Genomic DNA, 23,752 nt, shown 5'->3' with positions numbered 1-23,752 from the left:
GGAGGGTGGAAGTGGAAGTGGAAGTGGAAGTGGAAGACAGGGATCAGAGGATTAGGGGAGAGAAAGATTTAAAATTTCTGCCATGTTTGTCGATATAATATGTGCATTGACTCTTTGTTATACATGCACCCAACTGAATTGCTTCATCCTTTTAATGTAACGGAACATATATTATTTAATCTCAACAACCGTGCTCAACACTATGGCTTCCACACACCTTTGTCGTACACCCGCCACCTCCTATTTTGCACGTCTGCTCCCCTTTTTCATGTTTTCACTCCCCCTGTTATACCCTTTTCCACAGTCCTTGAATCTCTTTCCCCACTTCCCCCCCAAAAAACCTTTGCTTGTGTGGTAAATGTATTGATCCCCAAGTGACAATGGATGTCCTCTCTGTGAACATGGACCACTTCCTATCTGCTCTAACCCTAATTGCCACCATGTTAAATGACCGAGTACAGGTTCTGTTTCCTCCAAGTATGGCACAGCAGCTAAAATCTGAGAAGCAGTGAGTCTTACCCAGTCAATTAGCTTTCCAACCTGAATCTCACCAAAAAGATTCACTCTTCAGGTGCTTGATCGAGCAACAACAAAGTTTATAAAGATGCAGACCCGGCCCATCAGCGAGGTACGAAATGTATCTTGTACCTCGTCAGCTCATTTTGGACCCATTAGATCATATGCTGGGGAAGTTGTCCATCTCATTGACCATCCTCCATGAGCCACCACTGAGTTAGTGTCTGACAGTTCAAGAATGCAGATTTTCCTGTAAAAGATCTGCTTTCTTCCCCCTTTCCTTCTCGGTTACAGACACTGACGGCACCTGGAAAGCCCTGCGCGACTTCCTCAGTCTCATACCATAACTCTAACTAATCCCTCTCCTGCCTCAAGCTTTTCTATTGAGCATCTACTCCATTGGTCCACAGAAGCGAATGGTGAAGCAATAACTGTAAATCAACTTAGCTTCTCTCTCTGTGCAAGTCCCATCCTATCGGTGAGAACCTGCAGACAGTTTACAAGGCCTGAAATCTGTGCGCATCTGTCCGCATAAGAGCAAGATCCTAATAGCAGTCTAATCTCCATCCTCCAAATCCTGGGGGGAATTGGTGAAATGTGTTTCAGACACTTGCTCTTATTCAACTTAACCAGATGATCTTGGTATTGTATTCTGTTTTAATCACTCGATGGATATGTGCAGTCTCATTACCTCTGCAACTGAAGGTCATGTTTTCCCCCCTGCTTGTCTGTCTGTTTGGGAGTAGGATATCCCAAAACGTTAGGATGGATTCGCAAGGCACTAGGTGGACAGGTTAGGTATGTGACCAGGAAGAATTGATTAGATTTTGATGCAGATCCGGTTCCGGATCTGGATACTATCATTTTCTAATTGATCCTTCACCACTGAGGAATGGGGCCAAAAACTATATGTAGCAAGATATCTCAAAAGGTTATTGGCAGATTCCGATAAACCTTGGTGGACGTGTTGGGTAGGTGAAAATAACAAGCCAATTCGATTTTAATTTCGGTTTGGAAGCAGATCTGGCCTATCAGTGGGGTACAAAACGTAGACAGTTCAGCCTGATTCATACTCGGTTGTCTCTTCCTATTAATTGTTTTGCCAGTTCCACGTTCATACCCGACTTAATCTATATATATAAAACACAGTTTGTGTGTGTGTGTGTGTGTGTGTGTGTGTGTGTGTGTGTGTGTGTGTGTGTGTGTGTGTGTGTGTGTGTAATGTTACCGATAGACTCCTAAACGGAGAGGATTACGTGCTTGATATTTGACATAGACATGGCCATTGAGCGTGGGACGAACATGGCCGAACTCAAAATATTTGACGATCCATATTTTTTATTCATATTTACCTCAGCGAAGTACCCGCTAATCTCAGCCGGTTCCAGAGCAGCTCGCTGATTCGTTCAGAGCGATCACGTGATGTTCCATTCCCGCCGCCAGACTGATTCGCTCAGAGCGATCACGTGATGTTCCATCCCGTCACACGTCACTTCACCTTTTATGCGATCGTGTTTTGTATCGATTTTGTGCGATATGAATTAAATGTCTTTGAAACAGCTGTGAAACGTCTTTCCACAACCCTTCCGTAACGGATTGGAGCAGTTTCTTGCCGCACAAAACGAGATCCGCGAAGCGAGTTGGTCGAGTCGTGCTGACCAAGATAGCGACACGGCGGCTTCACTTTTCACAGAGTATGAGCGTTCTATATATTTTCAATTCAGTGCGCCTGTGATTTGTGGCATAGACATGACCATTGGGCCTTCACGGTGTAATTTGTGCGAGGCTTTTGTCCGAGTGAGCTTGAGTCGAGAGGGCGAATGTACGGGTTGGGAATGTACGGGTCTCCCTTCCCCCGCCCGGCAACGCCGGTACTGGAGGACGTCACAGGATCGGTGAGTCTCCAAAAGCCGCTTCGTGCTGTTGCGAATATGCAGGACTATGTCCGATTGTTGTGCTGCTCTCCGACCATGAGAACTGCAACGTCATTGTTGACTGGCCATCCCCTTCCCTCCCCCTTCCCCCTCCCCCCCTCCATCCCCCCTTCCCTTCCCCCTCCACCCTACCCCCTCCATCCTACCCCTCCCCTTCTCCCCTCCCCCTCCCCCCTCCCCTCCATTTTCCCCCTCCCTTTTCCCCCTCCCCCTACCCCTCCCTTTTCCCCCTCCCCCTCCCACTCCCTTTCCCCCTCCCCCCTCCCCCTCCCTTTCCCCCTCCCCCCTCCCCCTCCCTTTCCCCCTCCCCCCTCCCCCTCCCTTTCCCCCTCCCCCTCCCTTTCCCCCTTCCCCTCCCTTTCCCCTCCCTTTCCCCCTTCCCCTCCCTTTCCCCTCCCTTTCCCCCTCCCCCTCCCTTTCCCCCTCCCCCTCCCCCTCCCCCCTCCCCCTCCCTTTCCCCCTCCTCCTCCCCCTCCCTTTCCCCCTCCCCCTCCCCCCTCCCCCCTCCCGCTCCCCTCCCCCCCTCCCCCTTCCCCCTCCCTTCCCCCTCCACCCTACACCCTCCCTTCCCCCTCCACCATACCCCCTCCCCTTCTCCCCTCCCCCTCCCTTTTCCCCCTCCCCTCCCCCACCCTTCTCCCCTCCCCCACTCTTCTCCCCTCCCCCCCCCATTCCCTTCCCCTCCCCTCCCCCCTCCCCCTGCCCCTCCCCCCTTCCCCTCCCACCCCCTCCCCCATCCCCTCCCACCCCCCTCCCCCTCCCCCTCCCCGTCCCACCCCCTCTCCCTCCCCCCTCCCATCCCTCACCCTCCCTCCCCCCTCCCATCCCTCACCCTCCCATCCCTCACCTCCCCATCCCCCCCTCTTCCCTCTCCCCTCCCCCTCCTCTCTCCCCCTCCCCCCCATTCCCACCTCCCCCCTTCCCTCCCCCCTCCCCCCTCCCCCCTTCCCTCCCCCCTCCCTCCTCCCCTCCCCTTCCCCTCCCTCCTCCCCTCCCCCCTCCCTCTTCCCCTCCCCTCCCCTCCCCCCTCCGGTCCCTCCCCCCTCCCCATTCCCCCCTCCCTTCCCCCCCTCCCTCCTCCCCTCCTCCCCTCCCCCCTCCCCCCTCCCTCCTCCCCTCCTCCCCTCCCCCCTCCCCCCTCCCCACCCCTCAACCTCCCCCCCCTCCCACCCCTCAACCTCCCCATCCCCCCCCTCTCCCCCTCCCCCTCCCACTCTTCTCCCCTCCCCCCCGTTCCCCTCCCCTTCCCTCCCCCCCGTTCCCCTCCCCTCCCCTCCCCCCGCCCGGCAATGCGGGTACTTCTGCTAGTTTTATATAAGTACTCGTGGGGTATGTTTCAACAAACCATGCTTCATACGTAGGTACATAATAAATAGAAGCTTTATGATTATAGGCAAGCATCACCGACCTGCTTGCTAGATATCAGTTTAGGTTTTTTTATTTATTTATTTTGTGGATGCGTTTACGGTATTTACATAAATTTTCATTACGGACACTTTTTCTTTAATTTACAGACATTATTGTCATGTTTATCTCTCAGTTTACAGTTATACAAATTACAATTTTCAAATGCGAGATATTGATTGAGGTTTATTTATTTATTTATTTTTTATGTATGTGCTTACGTTTTTTTTTTAACGGAAATTTTCATTTCCGGACGCTTTCCAACGGTTCTGTGATTTTTCACGGTGTACCGACTTCAATGTCCGTCGGCACGCCAAATTTCAGCTTTCTACGACACCTGGAAGGTACCGAACATTAATATCAGTCAGTGGTTCGAAAGAGCTTTATATAATTAATTATTATATAGGTCAATATTTCTAGTTTGATTCACAAAACGTTTATGATAAAATTTGCCAGGTGCACAGGGTGGCCACAAAGCGGGGGATCGGTATGTTTTGAATGTCTTTTTAGCTGCTGTTACAGCTGCAATGACAGATAGCACACATGACCTGCTGAGGAAGATGTCTCAGAAGACACGTCGATGCTTTCAAGTGTGTTTGGGTAACGACGGGGATCATACTGACAAATATAACTGAATGTTATCGAATTGATCCCCCACTTTGTGGCCCCCCTTTGGAAAAAAAAATGGTTCCAAATAAGTTTTTTTCCCATAAATGCATTTTATCCATCAATTGACTATTCATTTTGTGAAGATCAAGCGATTTAATACAGTAATGGCATTTTTAGATTGCATTGTGTCTGTAATCTATTTTTTTTTTTCTCTATTCTCTAAAACATACTGACTCACATTCCTGCATTCCAGCTTTTGGGAGCAATCGCATTGATTCTCATCGCCGCGTCTGAAGTTCCAAATCCGCTTCTGCAGGGATGGGTCATTTTTGTTGCCACCCTGTTTTGCATCTGCTCTCTTGTGCAGTTCATCTTGTATGTGACAAGAGTTCCAGACAATATTAGTGACGACTGGATGTTAAAGGTGAGTGATGTGTGACGTCATATTTTATGTTTTGGTGTTATTATAAATGTTTCAGCCTCTTCTATCTATAGACCATAGTGGGTACTGCTTGGGATGCTGGGGGACTGCGTTCATAGTGAGTGCTGGGGGTCATAACCCCAACTTTGGGGTTGAGCTTTGTAGAGCATGTTGGAGCAGAAAATTTGTAACTTGTTGAGGGAGCTGGCAACATCTACCAGAAATCAATGCTGGCGGAAATGTCTCAGGCTTAATATTCTCCCGGATGGACGATCGTGCACTCAATGATGCAATGCCTGCAAAACATCAATCAGAAGTTTATAGTCAAGTCGAAACTTAATTCCAGAATTCCAGATTGACTCAAAGGTACCAGGTGTGATCTGTCAGACCGTGATCCTTTCTATATACCTGTTAACCCACTTTAAACCCAGTACTCTTACCTGTAAGTTACACTCGTTCTTTCTGTCTCTCCTTTTCTCCTATTTGTTCATCCACTTGTTTACTTATCTGGTTGTTTCCCCACCACCCTCACATCAGGATGTAACCCTTTGATGAATTTGGCACCTTTATCTTCTTCAATTAATGCCAAACTGTTAATCAACTGGAAATTGTCTCGATTCATCAACTTGATTGTAACTAGGACAGCTCACGTCATTGGACGACATGACATAACTTGCATCATCGGTGTCCAGTATGATACCTCCCCAGAACGACAGTGTCTATTCAGATTTAACCCAGAATGAAACCAGATGAGAAAAATTGCAACATAAGGTGAAATAATCAGCAAAATTTTGATGAAATAATCAGCAAAATCAGCAAAGTTTCTGTCAACCCTCGACTCTGATTCTGCAACTGGACCCGACGGCATCAGCCCACGGGTCCTAAAATCCTGCTCTGCTGCTCTATCTCACCCTCTCTCTGTTCTCTTCACCCTCTCTTTTGCTCAAGGTCAACTGCCATCTGCTTGGAAATCAGCCAACATCACCGCTTTGCACAAAAAAGGTGCAAAAACAGATCCTAGCAACTACAGACCAATCAGCCTTCTCCCAATTATCAGCAAAGTCATGGAATCCATCATTGCTTCTGATATGAAATCTTTCCTCTTCTCCAATGGCTTGATCTCTGATCATCAATTTGGTTTCAGACCAGGTCACTCTACTCTGGACATGCTGCTTCTGCTGTCTCAACAATGGATGGAGGTCCTAAATGCCAAACAGGAAATTAGAGCTGTCTCCCTCGACATATCACGTGCCTTCGACACGGTCTGGCACCCCGCTCTGCTCACCAAACTCTCCTCCTTTGGTATCCATGGAAATCTCCACGCATGGCTGGCGGACTTCCTCTCTAGTCGTCGTCAACGTGTGGCCCTGAATGGGTTTCTCTCATCTCCTCTTCCTGTTCAGGCTGGAGTTCCCCAAGGCAGTGTTCTGGGCCCCGTGCTTTTTCTGGTCTTCATCAATGATCTCTCTGACTCTCTCGAAAATCCTCTCTATCTCTTTGCTGATGACTCCACTCTCTGCCGCTCCATTCCTCTTCCCTCAGATCGGCAGTCTGCTGCCTCCTCACTCTCTGAAGACCTGGACAAAATCACAGACTGGTCAAACAAGTGGAACATGTCTTTCAATCCTGACAAATCTCACACTCTTACTATGTCTCTCCGAAAAGATCGACTGGACAACCCTCCCATCTACTTTCTCAACAATCCTCTCCAAGAAGTTCTGTCGCTCAAGATTTTGGGTCTCACTATCTGCCATGATCTTTCTTGGGAAAACCACATTTCCAAGCTGGCCTCCAAAGCCAGTCGCCGACTGGGCATCCTCCGTCGTGCGAAGTCCTTCCTCGGCACACCTGAGCTCCTCACCACATACAAGGCTTTCATCCGCAGCTCAATGGAATACTGTTCTCCCCTATGGGCCGGTGCTCCTGCCTCACACCTAGCTCGGCTTCACGCTGTTGAAACCAAAGCTTTCAGAATTATTGGAATCTCCCGCGATGAAGCTATCTCTGAGGGCCTTTCACTCACTCACCGCAGGCAGGTAGGTGGTCTTTCTGTCTTCTACCGACTCCTCTCCGGCCTTGCACCCCCAGCTCTCTCTGTGCTCTGTCCCCCAAATATTCCTACAGGTCGCACAAGATCTGCCAGCAACCCTCTGATGGTTAAACTGCCGAAATCTCGGCTCTCCGTTCACCTTCACTCTTTCATTCCTCTTTTCTCCCGCCTCTGGAACAAACTCCCTCACTCCCTTCAATCCCACTCCTCCCTCCAGGTCTTTAAAACAGCTGTTCACCACCATCTCTTATCTTCCCCCATCCAAAACCTTGATCTTTTCTACCCCCGCTAATTCACCCCAGATCCACCTTGTTTGAAATTCCAACTTCTTTCCTGGAAGTCCTGGCAGTGTCCATATGTTTTATACCTCTCCCACTGCCCCCTTCCCACGCCCCCCCCCCCCCCCAAAGCCCTCGCCCTCTCTCAGATCTCTCGATGTCTCCATGTCTCTCGGTCCCTGCTCTCAAATGTTGTGTTTGTGTCCTTCCCCTCCCTATGTTATATGTTTTATGTGTCGGTTTGTCTTTCTGTGTGATTAATGTTCGCTCTTTCACGAGCCTCGATCTTGTATACAAAAAAAAAAAAAAAACAAAAAAAAAAACAAACAAACAAAAAAAATAAATCATAATAACATTTCCCCGGGACTCATCGGAGTCATTAAGGTAAACCAACAAGATAATTGGATGCAATCACAATGCCATTTTACCAGCAGAAGAGCTGATGAGGGAATTCCAGGAAGAGCTAAGCACTGCTTATATGTACGTACACGTGGGACACCATTGAGCCAGGCATATAGACGGTTTTCATTTCCCCAGGTAGAGCCTCATAGGTCGAATGGTATATGATAAACAGTCTATGTCTGCAGCGATGCAGTCCTGACCTTTTTGAGATTTAGGACCTCTATCCATTGTTGAAAGAGGAATATCAACATCTCTAGAGTTGAGTGAATAGAAAAAAACATACCAGACCGAAATCCAAAGACCAAAAAGAGTCCGAAATCCAAAGACCAAAAAGAGTCCGAAATCCAAAGACCAAAAAGTCCAAAATCCAAAGACCAAAAAGAGTCCGAAATCCAAAGACCAAAAAGAGTCCGAAATCCAAAGACCAAAAAGTCCGAAATCCAAAGACCAAAAAGAGTCCGAAATCCAAAGACCAAAAAGAGCCCGAAAAAAAGAAAAGAAAAAGAGACCGAAGACCAAAAAGAGTTGATTAAAAACCAGACTGGTAAGTAGGTATCTGTTTTTATTGTGACTTTTTGGAGAGATGGGCCAACTTCCATCATTCAACTGGAAGACAGGTGGTCCTCATTGAAAGGTGTGCTGAAGAGAGGAAGGTAGATGTGGTACTCGGTCAGTGGAGCAGGATTTGAGAATTAGGGCTGATGTTGTCCAGCTGTTTGTAGGAGCAATGCCAATTCCATTGTGAAATGTCTGTTTTGGTGAAGCTCATCGAACTAGCTTTATATTACGAAAAAAACAAACATTTGTCTTTGGCCTACCTCAATATACTTACTGCTCTCAGAGGAAAACAGCAGATTCTAACCAATAATCAGAAGAATCCCACAAATAGGCTGCAACAATTATTTAATAAATTAATTAATGTTTTCAGGTCATCTCATCCTTTATCTCTGATCTCGAAGCCTTATAAAATGAGTCGTGATGTCCGTCCGTCCATCCGTTAATTGCGACTCCTCCCTTCTCACCTGACTGATTGTTCTGAAACTTTACACATAAATACAATTCAGCAGCCAGCACAATGGCCAGGGCTTCGATTTTTCGATTTCGGATCATGTGGACTCCAAAGGGGGAGAATTGGGGGGGGGGGGGGGTTACCCTCTGAAACTTCAGATCCATGATCGTCCTTTATTAACAACCGATTGCTCTGAGGCCCGATACAGCTCTTCTACTCGATGGTCGGCAGGATTATTCAGTGTTCGACTTTTATGACAAGTAATAAAAACATTTTTAACTAGAACGGCACTCAGTAGATAGAGAGCATACCTCCACCAGGTTGGCCATATCACCAAATGGTGAAGGATCACTTAAAAATTATACTAGCTGGATCCGGATCCAGATCTTCACCAAAATCTAATCGATTCCTCCTTGTCACACACACAACCTGTCCACCAGGTTTCGTCAAAATCCATCAATAACTTTTTGAGATATCCAGCTATGTATCGTTTTTGGCCTGATCTCCCAATGGTGAAAAATCACATAAAAAATTCTAGTAGGCGGATGCGAATCCGGATCTTCACCAAAATCGAATCTATTTTTCCTTGTCACACACCCAACCGGTCCACCAGGTTTCGTCCAAATCCGTCCACAACTTTTTGAGATATCCTGCTATGTATCGTTTTGGCCCTCTCTCTCAATGGTGAAGAATCACTTGAAAAAAATAAATAATTCTCATATCCTAATCCATATTCAGATCGTCACCAAAATCGAATTGAATAGTCCTTGTCAGACACCCAACCTGTCCACCAAGTTTCGTCCAAATCCGTCCATAATTTTTGAGATATTCTGCTATGTATCGTTTTTGGCCCGATCTCCAAATGGTGAAGAATCACTTTTAAAATTCTAGTAGCCGGATCCGAATCCGGATCTTCACCAAAATCGAATCTATTTTTCCTTGTCACACACATAACCTGTCCACCAAGTTTCGTCCAAATCCGTCCACAACTTTTTGAGATATCCTGCTACGTATCGTTTTTGGCCCGATCTCCCAATGGTGAAGAATCACTTTTAAAATTCTAGTAGCCGGATCCGAATCCGGATCTTCACCAAAATCTAATCATTTCCTCCTTGTCAAATACACTACATCTCTGCCAAATTTCGTCCGAATCCGTCCACAACGTTTTGAGATATTTTGTTCACAAACGGACAGACAGACAAACGGACAGACAGATAGGGTTGAAAACATAACCTCCATCCACGTTTGGTCGCGGAGGTAAAAATGCAAAGGGATATAGGGATGTTATTCTAAAAAGTATGTAAACAAGGTAGGGATGATCACAAGAAATGATCATGCCAAGCCATCCCTACAGCTACATCTTTCTTTGAATAATGGTAGGCCCCAAAAAAATTAATATATATATAAATGACAGGTGTTAATATTTAAATGGCTGCTTAACTTTGAAAGCACACTTGTTGTCACAGATTCCGTTTCTTTGGAGTAAAATAGAACAGACATTATTTGTAATAGGAAAGAGTGATTCATTTTAAACATTGCAATGAATCATGAACAACATTCCAGCATTGTATCGTGGGAGAGAAGTGTGGGAAGGGAAGATATCAGACAACAATGAAAGAGTGTACACAGACTGCATGAAATAAGGAGAGAAAAAACATGTTAGGTTGAAGAGACAAATATGGCAGAAGTCAGAATAAACTTTTGGTTAAGACAGTTTGGGGGCAGGGTTGAAGTTTTGATTAAATGGCTACAAACTTGCAAACACATGTCCATGTAAAATGACCATGTACCATAAACCTGGTAGCCTTACTAAACATGCCTACCTACCTACCTTCAATTCAGAATATGTACATTTATTATTCAAAGTTTTCATGACCCAATTATTAGCAAAACAAGAGGAAGTACTGCTTGACATTCGTCGAGTTCGTTTTAAGGACAATATCCATCACATCTCGAATATAAATGTAAGGTAGAAAATGTTTTTCAGGTTTAAAAGAAAGTTTTATTAATTGCATTCAAAGCATTTGCTGTAGCACTTGCGCTATTCTTGCGACGTGAACTGAATGTTTTAAGTTTTTTTTAAATGTATGAATATATATTACTATATTTGTTATAAAAATTTAGCTTAATGAAAGAATAAGTTGACAGATGGTGAAATGGCAAAATACTGACAATTTGGACTCAACAAGCAAAGAAATGAATGAACGGGAAAAGAGGAGGAGAAAAAGATCAAGGGTTGAGTTCGGGGAATGACACGAGATGGAGGTTTTGAAATTTTAACGTTTTGTGATATTGAATTTGAAACTTAGCCTTAAATCCTCTTCTTTTTTAACCAGATTTATTATTTGGGATGTAAATAGAGTACTCCTGAAGGCTGAAGCCTTTATTCCAAGAGGTCACATATCCACGAGGTACCCAAATATGCCAGGAATTTTAACTCCTCTGCTTCATGCACACACTGATGTGAAACAGATGTTCCTCCACACCAATCTTCATGTATATTAAATAAATTGCCCCAAATTTGATTACAATTTTTTTAAGGCTGTCAAAAAATATTCCAACTAAACATATAATATACAGGTATCGAGGAAGAGCATATGTGGGGTGTTTATAAAGTTATTGTAAATTTTAAACTTTAATAACTTTGGATGTACACATGGTAGAAGCTAACTATAAACAGAATATGAGAATGTTATTGTTAATGTTGTTATTGCCGTTGTTAAATCCATAATTCCACTGATCAACCACCAAAATTACCCAGTTTGTGGGACAGAAAAACTTCAGAAAATCTGGCAACATTGAAAAGACTCTCCTGAAATCGACATATGTGTGATCTCAATAATTCGCACATCAATTGGTCCTTTCTTTCTTGAAGAAACAACAGTCAATGGTGAAGGTGTAGAATTTCTTTGTCCCTGAACTACGACGATGAAATTTTTCATATATCAACTTGTACCAGCAAGATGAGGTGATCCCTTCCACTATTCTTCAAATGTGCGATGGATATTGAATGATGTCTTCCCAGACAAGTGGATCCGTAGACGTGGACCAATTTATTGGCCACCTCGTTCACCTGACCTGTCCTGTATTTTAGTAGGTGATGGAAAATTGTTGTTTACTCATCAAAACCACATTCTTTGGATGAACCTAGGGCTATGATCACAAAAGCAATTCGTGAAATTACTCAACAGCAACGAGAGAATGTTTTCAACAAGTTGGAAAATCAGATTGAACGATGATGGCGATCACAAGATTGTGGTTATGTTGAAGCCTAAAAAATTGAACTGTATTGAGTAAAAACGTTGTGAATTATGGTTTTATGTTTCAATTATATAGCTAGCTTATATCATAAGTACCTACAAAGTTATTAAAGTTTAAAGTTTCACGAGAACCTTATAAACACTCCATATAACAGTGGCAAGACTAGAACGGCACTCAGTAGATAGCATACCTCCGCCTGGTTAGCCATATCACTCAATGGTGAAGAATCACTTAAAAAATTAAATGATTCTCATATCCGAATCAATGTTCAGATCTTCACCAACATCGAATTTATATGTCCTTGTCACACACCCAACTGGTCCACCAAGTTTCGTCCAAATCCGTCCACAACCTTTTGAGATGTCCTGCTATGTATAGTTGTTGGCCCTATCTCCCAATGGTGAAGAATCACTTTAAATTTTCTAGTAGCCGGATCCGAATCCGGATCTTCACCAAAATCTAATTATTTGGTCCTTGTGACATACGCTACATCCCTGCCAAATTTCGTCCAAATCCGTCCACAACTTTTTGAGATATTTTGTTCACAAACAAACAAAGACGTCATGCAGAGCACGATACATGCAAAATCCACCCCTCCCCTTTTCATCTCCCGAAAAAAAGGTTTCAATTGATCCAGCAAATTGTCTATTTCATCAAGATCAAAATTGACGATCTTGATCAAAGCTCGGGTCAATAGGATGAAAAGTGACGATTTTAAGATGAAAATTGATGATTTTAATAGTTTGACCTTGAGTTGACCTTTTGACCTCAAAATAGTTGGTTTAGTTTGTTTGCAAATTTTGCACCCCAATTCAGTGAGGTGCTATGCAAATGCTATTAAATGTTCAAGTTAATTGGATGAAATTGATGATTTTTAGATGAAAATTGATGATTTTGAAAGTTTGAGCTGGAGTTAACCTTTGACCTTTTGACCTAAAAAATAGTTAGTTTCCCTATTTAGTGACAAAATGTGCAAATGCTGTTGAAATTTTAATTCAATCGGATGAAAATTGACGGTTTTTCAGATGAAAATTGATGATTTGGGAAGTTTGACCTCGAGTTGACCTTTGACCTCAAATCGTTGGTTTCCATATTTGGTGACTCAATATGTAAATGCCGTTCAATTTTCAAGTCAATCGGATTTAAAATGGAGATTTTTTGGAAATTTGACCTTCAGGTGACCTTTGACCTTCGACCTCAAAATCAATAGGCTTCTCAATTGTGACGACCTATACGACTTGGTGAAGTTTCGTGACGATCGTTTTCGAATTGTGACCTGAAGGCCGGTGACAGACAGAATAACAAATGCAACCGACCAATATACTTGAAAAAATTTCGATTTTGCAAGTAACAAACGGACAAACAGACAGGGGTGAAAACATAACCTCCATCCACCTTTGGTGGCGGAGGTAATAAAACGGTAATTGTAAGGTTGAATTTGTAATGTTCCTCCTTTATAATATAAATGCTTTGGGTACCAAATGTCCACTGGTGCTTATTGAAAGCAAAATCGAACTAGAACGGAACCCGGTAGAGAGTCCGCCAGGCTGAACAGTTTACATTTTGTATCCCACTGATAGGCTGGATCTGGATTCGGACCTGAACCAAAATCGAATCGGCTTGTTCTTGTCACCTAACCAACTCTTCCACCAAGTTTAGTCATAATCCGTCCATTAAATTTGAATGTTATTATAAAAAAAAGTAATTATTTTAAAAAATTTTTTAACGATCATATCTGGATCCGGATCCGCATCTTCACCAAAATCGAAAGAATTCGCCCAAGTCCACAACTTTTTGAGATATCATGCACAACATCGTTCTTGGTCCTGTCACTGAAAGGCGAAGGAAGAATCGTTTGAAAAATTCCAGCATCCGGATCCGATTCGGATCTTCACCAAAATGGAAGGAATTCTTTCTTTTCACACACCCAAATTGTCCACAAAGTTTCGTCCGAATCCGTCCATAAGTTTTTGAGATATCGTGCTATATATCGTTTCTGGCCTTGTCCGAATCGGACAAGGTCCGTCCGAATTCGGACTTGTCCGTCCGAATCAAGGACGAAGAATCAATTTTTAAAAACTATTGGAGCCGGATCCGCATCTTCACCAAAATCGAATCAATTCATCCTTGTCTCTCATCGAATCCGTCCACAACTTTTTGAGATACCCTGCTTACAGACAGACAGCGGTGAAAACAAAACCACCAACCATAACCTTTGGTGATGGAGGTAACTAGAAGAATATCTAAGACTTTATTTATTTATTTCATTGCAGTGATGTAATGTGTAAGGTATTTTTTTACCTTGCAGTAATTTTTAAGGTAAAATGGAGAATTAATGAGACTTGTCTCATTTAATGAATTAATGACACTTCAATTAATTTGATGTACTAGGGCGTGCCCGTACTATATATATATCTAAAATTATATCCCCCCCCTCTATTTACATGAAATGGTTTGGTCCATTCGCAAAGCCAAAGCGAACGGCTTGCGAGTACGGTGACTATCCCCCCCCCCCCCCCTCTATTTACATGAAATGGTTTGGTCCATTCGCAAAGCCAAAGCGAACGGCTTGCGAGTACGGTGACTATCCCCCCCCCCTCTATTTACATGAAATGGTTTGGTCCATTCGCAAAGCCAAAGCGAACGGCTTGCGAGTACGGTGACTATCCCCCCCCTCTATTTACATGAAATGGTTTGGTCCATTCGCAAAGCCAAAGCGAACGGCTTGCGAGTACGGTGACTATCCCCCCCTCTATTTACATGAAATGGTTTGGTCCATTCGCAAAGCCAAAGCGAACGGCTTGCGAGTACGGTGACCATACCTTGGGAACCACTTGTCCGATTAATTTCAAACCTTGAAAAGGCACATCCTCGGGTCCCCAGCAATATACCTGGCAAGTTTCAAGTATATCGGACCGGTAGTTGTCGAGAAACAGCGGTCGCATACATACATACAGACAGACAGACACACAGAGATTACTGGAATTATAGATAGATAGTTTGAGGGGAAACGATGCACTAACTGAATATATCCATTGGTATTCAGGCCCTATTCAGCATTCAGGGCCTTAAAACGATTACTCTGACTTCCATTATGCTTTTGGTTCATAACTCAAATGAATATTCATAAAATATAATCACAAGGGCACTGACCTGTCATTAGTTCGCATTTAAAGCACCTAAGTACATACGTGCATTGTGGAATTATGTTTAAATAACGGGTTTCGGTATGAAATCATTACCCATGCAGGTGTACAGACATTTGTATCATTTTGAAGATGTGTAAATTTACAAAAAGAGGTCTGTAAACCATTCAAAACAGAAACCTATTACTTTGATTTGTGTGTATATCATCAGTATTCACTGAATTTGTTGTTATTCGCTTTTATTGAGCAGAGTGAGATTGTATAAAATTTGATGGAAATAAAAGGCATCCATTGTGCCGAAGATTGAATTGACAATGTAGGTGTAGTCAAAAAGGCCTTCGACTTGTGCAGCCACCTGGTATTCACGGACGTGACAAAAGAGTCAGTACAGGTGTTACCGCATCTATCAAAATTAACCTGTAGAAACTTGCGTCATTGCGTCTTATTCACAGACATATTTATTTTATAACAATGACCGGATATGCAACTGACTTTAAAGCAATAGTGGGGCAACTTAGTATAACAATTGTGCATTTTGTGAGGAAAGCACCAAATTTGGCACACTAGTAGACTATCATATCATGAAAAGATCTGGACATTGGGCCATCTCAGATTCAGAGATTTGATTTTTGCAAGATTTCGATTCGATTGGGATCGAAGAGAACACCTTCTTCGTCTTCTGTACAGTGAAGTTGCCAGCCCTGAATTCTCTGGCTACCTCTGGGTGCTTCATTGGGAGTGCGACCATGTCCCTCAGGTGAACGGGGACCCAACTGGCATAGTGCGTGTGGTCTAAGGCATGGAACCATGGGACCAGTTCCGTCAGGGCATCAAGGTACATCGTGAATGAAGCCTGCCGCAGAGAACGCACGTAGACCAGTACCAACATCTCTAGCTCCAGCACAGTTGCCCAGTACTGAAAGTTGGGAATGTCTTCTCCTCTCTGGTGACACAGGTCTTCGAACTCAGGCAGGTCTTCTGCATCATCAGCATATATCATACAGTGGCGTTCATACGCACGGTGTTGCAGGATGTGCGGTGCCGCTGCAGTGATTTGATGAGCTCTTCTTGTGCGGGTGACGTGGGCAGCTCGCAGGAAGGAGTCGGCCGTCCCTGGCGTTGCAATCTCAGCTTGCAAATCTGCAAAATCTGCAAATCTCATAAAATCATCAATTTTAATCTAATTGACCTGAAATTTCAATTTACCATTTGTGTTTTGTCATTCAATTTTCAACAAAGCTTTATTATGAGAATATGGAGAAGGCAAATTAATAACTTGGTCAAAAGGTCAAAGGTCAGTTTTACATAAAATAATCAATTTTAATCTAATTGACCTGAAATTTCAATTTACCATTTGTGTTTTGTCATTAAATTTTCAACAAAGCTTTACTATGATAATATGGAGAAGTCAAATTAATAACTTGGTCAAAAGGTCAAAGGTCAGTGTCACGTAAAATAATAAATTTTAATCTAATTGACCTGAAATTTCAATTTACCATTTGTGTTTTGTCATTAAATATTCAACAAAGCTTTATTATGAAAATATGGAGAAGGCAAATGAATAACTTGGTCAAAAGGTCAAAGGTCAGTTTCACATAAAATAATCAATTTTAATCTAATTGACCTGAAATTTCAATTTACCATTTGTATTTTGTCATTAAATATTCAACAAAGCTTTATTATGAGAATATGGAGAACGCAAATTAATAACTTGGTCACAAGGTCAAAGGTCAGTGTCACGTAAAATAATAAATTTTAATCTAATTGACCTGAAATTTCAATTTACCATTTGAGCTTTGTCATTAAATATTCAACAAAGCTTTCTTATGAGAATATGGAGAAGACAACTTAATAACTTGGTCACAAGGTCAAAGGTCAGTTTCACATAAAATCATAAATTTTAATCGAATTGACCTGAAATTTCAATTTACCATTTGAGCTTTGTCATTAAATATTCAACAAAGCGTTACTATGATAATATGGAGAAGGCAAATTAATAACTTGGTCAAAGGTCAAAGGTCAGTGTCACATAAAATCGTCAATTTTAATCGAATTGACCTGAAATTTCAATTTACCATTTGTGTTTTGTCATTAAATATTCAACAAAGCTTTCTTATGAGAATATGGAGAAGACAACTTAATAACTTGGTCACAAGGTCAAAGGTCAGTTTCACATAAAATCATCAATTTTAATCGAATTGACCTGAAATTTCAATTTACCATTTGAGTTTTGTCATTAAGTATTCAACAAAGCTTTACTATGAGAATATGGAGAAGACAAATTAATAACTTGGTCAAAGGTCAAAGGTCAGTGTCACATAAAATCGTCAATTTTAATCAAATTGACCTGAAATTTCAATTTACCATTTGAGCTTTGTCATTAAATATTCAACAAAGCTTTCTTATGAGAATGTCGAGAAGACAATTTAATAACTTGGTCACAAGGTCAAAGGTCAGTTTCACATAAAATCTTCAATTTTAATCTAATTGACCTGAAATTTCAATTTACCATTTGTGTTTTGTCATTAAATATTCAACAAAGCTTTCTTATGAGAATATGGAGAAGGCAAACTAACAACTTGGCCAAAAGGTCAAAGGTCAGTTTCACATAAAATCATCAATTCTAATCGAAATGTTCTGAAATTTCAATTTACCATTTGTGTTTTGTCATTAAATTTTCAACAAAGCTTTATTATGAGAATATGGAGAAGGCAAATTAATAACTTGGTCAAAAGGTCAAAGGTCAGTGTCACATAAAATCGTCAATTTTAATCTAATTGACCTGAAATTTCAATTTACCATTTGAGTTTATCATTAAATTTTCAACAAAGCTTTACTATGAGAATATGGAGAAGGCAAATTAATAACTTGGTCAAAAGGTCAAAGGTCAGTGTCACATAAAATCCTCAATTTTAATTGAATTGACCTGAAATTTCAATTTACCATTTGAGCTTTGTCATTAAATATTCAACAAAGCTTTATTATGAGAATATGGAGAAGACAAATTAATAACTTGGTCAAAAGGTCAAAGGTCAGTTTCACATAAAATCATCAATTTTCATTTTGTATATATTTTTAAACTGTTTTCGTCATGTTCCGCATACGTTAAAAGAAGATGTCGGAATACAAAGTGGATGCGGACGGGCTTTGCATTTTCAGATGCTTTCTAGTTTTTATTGTATACCAAGTGAAGGCTCATCGAAGAGTTAGAACATAGAACATACAGTATGCAACAGAATAAAAGAAACAGTAGAGAAAGATGGGCAAACACCAACAGCAGGGTTGAAGGACAAAATAGAGGGTAACTTGGACAAATAATGGGTGTGGGAAGGAATGACGGTAGGGGAAGATGCACGGGGTGGACAAGATGGATAAAGAAGCAGACTCTCAGGAAAGAAAATCTGGAAATTTGGATGGCGGTGGGCTTGAGGGTGATGAGTAGTAACGGGTATAGAAAAGATAGTGGTTTCGAATGGGGGACAATCTGAGATGGTGGTGAACAGCTGTCATTGAAAGGTGGGAATGAGATTCAAGGAATGAGATTAAAGAGAGTATGGAAGGTGGTTCCGCAGGTGGGGAAAAAGAGGAATGAATGAGTGGAGGTGATCAGTGATTTTCTGGATTTTGGAAGTTTCACCAGAAGGTGCTTGAAGGTGAACGGTGTGCGCCCTGCAGAAATCCGGGGGGGGGGGGGGGGGGGATGGGTCAAAAAACAAAGAACAGAGAATGCAAGACCAGAAACGAGGCAGTAGAAGACAGAGAGACCACAGACCTGTTTATAATGGAAAGTGATAGGCCCATAGACTCAGCTTCATCGTACTCTGAGATTACAATAATCTTGAAGGCCTTGGTTTTCACGGCGTCAAGCTGAGCAGGATGTGAGGCAGGGGTGCCAGTCCAGAGAGGAGAGCAGTACTCCATCAAGCTTTGGATGAAGGCCTTGTAGGTGGTTATGAATTCAAGTGTGTCAAGAAAGGCCTTTGTATGACGGATGATGCCCAGTCGGCAGCTGGCATTGGAGGCCAACTTTAAAATGTGGTTTGCCCAAGAATAATCATGGCTGATCGTGAGACCAAGGAGTTTGAGTGACAACTTCCTCAAGAGGATTGTTAAGAAAGTTCTTCAACACAGGAGGCTATTAGGCCGAGCAAACCTGTACAATGGTTGTTTGTGGATATAAATGCGGAGGATCAAACAGGGAAGCAACACGTACCGTTTATAAAGTGTTTGGTATTACTTGGATGGGGTTCAAACGGCTAAACCTCACAGGCCCAGATAGGACGTGCTAACCATGAAACCTCCAAGTCTGGTTAGTTTTGGATTTCAAAGCTATGATTTAGGGCGCGGGCAATTTTGTCCCCTTTTTTTTTTTTTTCACCGTCCCTTTTTTCCCGGGAGGTTTTGCTGGGTTTATGGTCGTTATAATTGCACCAAATGCGTCTCAGAGAATAAAAAATAATTTATGTTCAGAACACATTGCTTTGGGTGTGGGAGGGTAAAGGGAAGGTTGGGGTTGGGGTGTTCAATGTCAATGTAATTAAATTCTTCTTGGGTTTTGGTCAATCATTTTGACTGATAAGCCCTATTATTATACCTAAAAGCTATTATATACTGTTGTTTACAATAAAAATAATGCGAAGTTTCCTTTGAACTTTATCTTTGCATGACGTGTCACAAACTACTAGTTTAGCTAGTGGAGGCATTGATATTATTATTATTAGTCGTTGTAGTAATAGTCAATTTTCCATTTTATTTAGACTTTATTCAAATTTAGACCATTTAGTCAAGTAGTAGTAGTAGTAGTAGTAGTAGTAGTAGTAGTAGTAGTAGTAGTAGTAGTGGTAGCACTAATAGTTGGAGTAGTTCTAGTAACAGTAGAAGTATTATTAGTATTAGTATTAGTAGTAACAGTAGTAGTGATAGTAGTAGTAGCAGCAGTAATAGTAGTAGTAGTAGTAGTAGTAGTAGTTGTCGTAGTAGTAATAGTAGCAGTCGTAGTAGTAGTAGTCGTAGTAGTAGTAGCAGCAGTAATAGTACTAGTAGTAGGAAGAGTAGTAGTAGTAGTAGGAGTAGGAGTAGTGTTAGTAGTAGCAGTAATAGTGGTAGTATTAGTAGTCGTATTGGTAATAGTAGTGTTAGTAGTAGTAGTAGCCGTAGTAGTAGTAGTAGTAGTAGTAGTAGTAGTAGTAGTAGTATATTCAACTTAATGCTGGGTTATTTTAAATCTCTTTAGTACTTGATTATTTGTGTAGCACATAGGAATTTCTGTCATACATGTATGTTTGTAACACATGTATGTTTTCTCAATGTTTCTCCAGGACCTCGTCTATTACATACTGGCTTTCAGCTGCTACCTTAGTGCTTCGGTCCTGCAAGCCTACTTCTGTATAGATTTGTCATACAGAGTTACCACCGGGCACATCTATGGATTCAATGTGGCTGCAGTGGTAAGGCTTGGCCGGAAACAAAAGCTTGTGTCAAATGTTTTGTACGAATCCGCTTCAAGTTTCCGAGAACTTGGGAATAATTTTAAAGTATGCGGTATTATAATTGGCATGACCGTTAAAATTGCACGCAATTAGTCATTTGGCAAATGCTATGTGTTTGAGATGCAGCGATTGTGCACACGTCCCACTGTTATTCAATGAGGATGTTTGTGATAAGTAGTGCACACACAAAGTTTCAGACCTGTGGCTAGCATATCCATGAGATCCTGAAATTTTTTGTTCCTTTTTATTACCCTGTGCAATAAATTCCTTTGGAATCTTTGACCAAGCAAAGAGTTGCCCGATTAGTATTTTGTGAGATGAGTTTTGTCGTGCGATGCTAAAAATTGAAAATGGACCTTACGAGTCTGTCAAAGATTCAGGCCTGGTGCCATATCATACCAAAATATGCAATTTGGTGTCTGTCTGTGTGTCTGTCTGTGTGTCTGACGATTTTTGACCGCGATACATTCAGTCGTTACTTATCCAATCTCCACCAAACTTGACAGGAGGACTAAGGGTCCCATGATGAAGGTTGGAGCAAATTCATTTGCCCCCTTCTCCAAGGGAGTTTTCTCTGCTAATGGGGTTGCGTGTTGAGGTGTATTTCAGTGTTAAAATAGCTTTATCGTAGTGGTTTTTTTTCCCAAGGGTCGCTTCTAATAACAAAAGTATCTTACTATAATTCACCAAATGTCCGTCCATCCGTCTGTCTGTCCGTTCGAAGGTACCGCATAAATGGCTGAACCGATCGCAATGATATTTTGGGTGGGTAATCCTAGGACCCCCTGGAGTAAAATAGGCTATATTGTTTTTCCAATTTTTCCAAGTTTTCCAATTTTCCAGTTTTTCCAAACACGATGGAATAATATTTACGGATATGAACAGTGATGTGGCTTTTGTTGAAATTCTACAAATACTGTTTATTCTACATACCAGGAGAGAGTAGATCGACTCCTGACGAACTCTTCCTATATAAACGTGCGGCTCCGAAGTAACACAGCAGCGTGTGCAAAGCGACTGAGAAACAGGTCTAGTGGCTGCTTCCGTGTTACAGATTCGGCACGCACTCTTCACACATAAACGTGCGACTGAGAAAGACGTGTGGCGGGCACTTCCGTTTTGCCGGATTTTTTCGAATTCAATCTTTTTTCAAAATGGGCGCCATGTACTGTTTAGATTTTGATGATTTGCGTGTGATATGATTCAACGGATGCTTATATGAATCGTTTAAAATAAAAAAAGCCTTCAATTTCTGATATTTTGCCTTTTCATTTGGGCTTCCCAATTGAAGCCCTGCCCATAGGGCAGGTACCGTTGCTAGTAATATTAATGTCATTACAAAACAAAATTAATACTAATAATATCCCGGACAAACAGCGGTTGACGTGTATAAATAGCTTATCGTGCCGTTTCCATGGGAGCACCTTACCAGAATGCCCTTACCAGAAGTAAAAATATTATAAACCACAAACACATATGATTACATTTTTAAACAGTCGCTAATACTGTTTAACACGAAACTGAGAGAAATGTGGAGGAATCCGACCATCAGTATATGCTAATCACGTCGAGGAACGCACCTGATTGAAGATCTACTGCAGTCTATATAACCCACAAGGGTTAATAACACGACCCTTCCTGCCGTTTCCGTGGCGTTCTTCCAATGCATTTTTGTGGCATTTTTCCAAAGCCACTTCTTATTAGAAAAGTAATAACAACACTTATGATAATAGCATAATATTAATGATATTATGAAACAATATCCCCACTCCCCAAGGGGTTTTGTGATTTGCAATATCCCACCCAATATCCCATCCATGCAATATCCCAAGAAGTAAATTTTATTATCCCGAATTTATAATGGTGAGGCATGGTCTGATCTTTAAAATGACCTGATCTAACATAAGTAATAATAATTGGCAATAATAATAATAATGATAATAACATGACCCCTGCTGCTCCCATAGTGAGCTGGTGTACAAGTATTATATAAACAGAAATGCCAGAATTTTGGAATCTGTTATCTTGAACTCATCACCCTATAATCTCTCATAATCATCACCATCCGTCCACAACTTTTTGAGAAATCCTGCTCAAAGACAAACAGACAGAGGTGTAGAGGGGCAGAGGTAATAAAGTTTGTGTCAAATATTTAGTTAGTTTGTGTTACTCAAACCGTTACGTTTTAGACACTCTTGAAACTGTTCAAATATTCATCCTATATCGCTTTGCAATTTTATATTTATTTTCAATGAACCATTCCTGAATGCTCCTTCTTGTGTTCCTTCAGGTCTTTGCGTTTGTGGTGACATTACTTTATGGTATAAGCCTGAGCATTAGCCTCAACCTCAGCAAGGTCTGAGACAATGTCGAGCAAGGAAATGATGTTGCATCCTCTTCAAACTCCAAGTTTGTGTTCTTAGCCTTGAATGAACAAAACTGATGTTATAATTTTGTATTATGCATTTTCTGAGCTTATATAATGTCATTTTCTAACTCATCATTTCCTTCTGGATGTGTTCATAATATTATATTTTCTCCATGGATAAATGTGATTTTGTTTTGCTGTAGAGTACCTGTTGCAATAAATGGTGGTTAAAGTGAAAAATCGGTTTCATCTCAGCATGTTATTGCCACTTTCATCGTGACTAACCACAGCTCAGCTCACCCAATGATTCACCCACATGTAATAACCAGGATACTTTCTACCCACCGCTACAAAATGCTTTGTATCCATGTATTCTACCGTGTAAAGGTGGGCAAGTGGAAAAGCGTTGCTAGGCTATAATAGTCAGGTTCACTATGTCAATAAATTATATTTCGTTCAAAATCATGGTAGATTAGCAAACCTATACATTTTTGGAAAGGTTATAGCATAAGGAAACTAAAAATCAATGTTTACATTTGGAGAGATACCTGTATGGCGGCCATTTTGGATTTTCAAAATGGCCACTGTAAAATACATATTTTGTTCTATTTCTGCCTCTAATTACCCTAAAAACTTTAAAAAATATACTAAACCTATATTTTCAGGGACAAGGAATCCAATGAAAGTATCAAATTAGTGCTATGGGGAATGGTAAGACACGAATCAAAGGTTTTGAATTGCAAAATACTGTCTTTATATTCGCGATAAGTTGCATAATCAAATACATGTTATCATTTTGTACAGGCAGTTAATAACATCAAAATGTGTCACAATAATTCATATCACCAAACATACACAGGCAGTC

The 23,752-nt window shown here is 41.5% G+C and overlaps 1 protein-coding gene across 1 annotated transcript in view; it reads left to right on the top strand.

Moving 5' to 3' along the window:
- The window catches only part of LOC137432398 (myelin and lymphocyte protein), a 66,265-nt gene extending 43,138 nt beyond the window's left edge, over positions 1-23,127 (top strand). The window contains exons 2-4 of the mRNA XM_068124296.2: positions 4,717-4,887; positions 20,349-20,477; positions 22,810-23,127. Of these exons, the coding sequence (XP_067980397.2) occupies positions 4,717-4,887; positions 20,349-20,477; positions 22,810-22,881 (372 nt within the window). The 3' untranslated portion in view covers positions 22,882-23,127. The remainder of the gene's footprint in view (positions 1-4,716; positions 4,888-20,348; positions 20,478-22,809) is intronic.
- The last annotated feature ends 625 nt before the right edge of the window (positions 23,128-23,752 follow it).

Source organism: Myxine glutinosa, chromosome 8 (assembly GCF_964187855.1).
Source record: "Myxine glutinosa chromosome 8, kmMyxGlut1.1, whole genome shotgun sequence".
Lineage (NCBI taxonomy): Eukaryota > Metazoa > Chordata > Myxini > Myxiniformes > Myxinidae > Myxine > Myxine glutinosa.
Note: the sequence above shows the minus strand (reverse complement) of the source record. Positions and strands in the feature narration are given on the sequence as shown.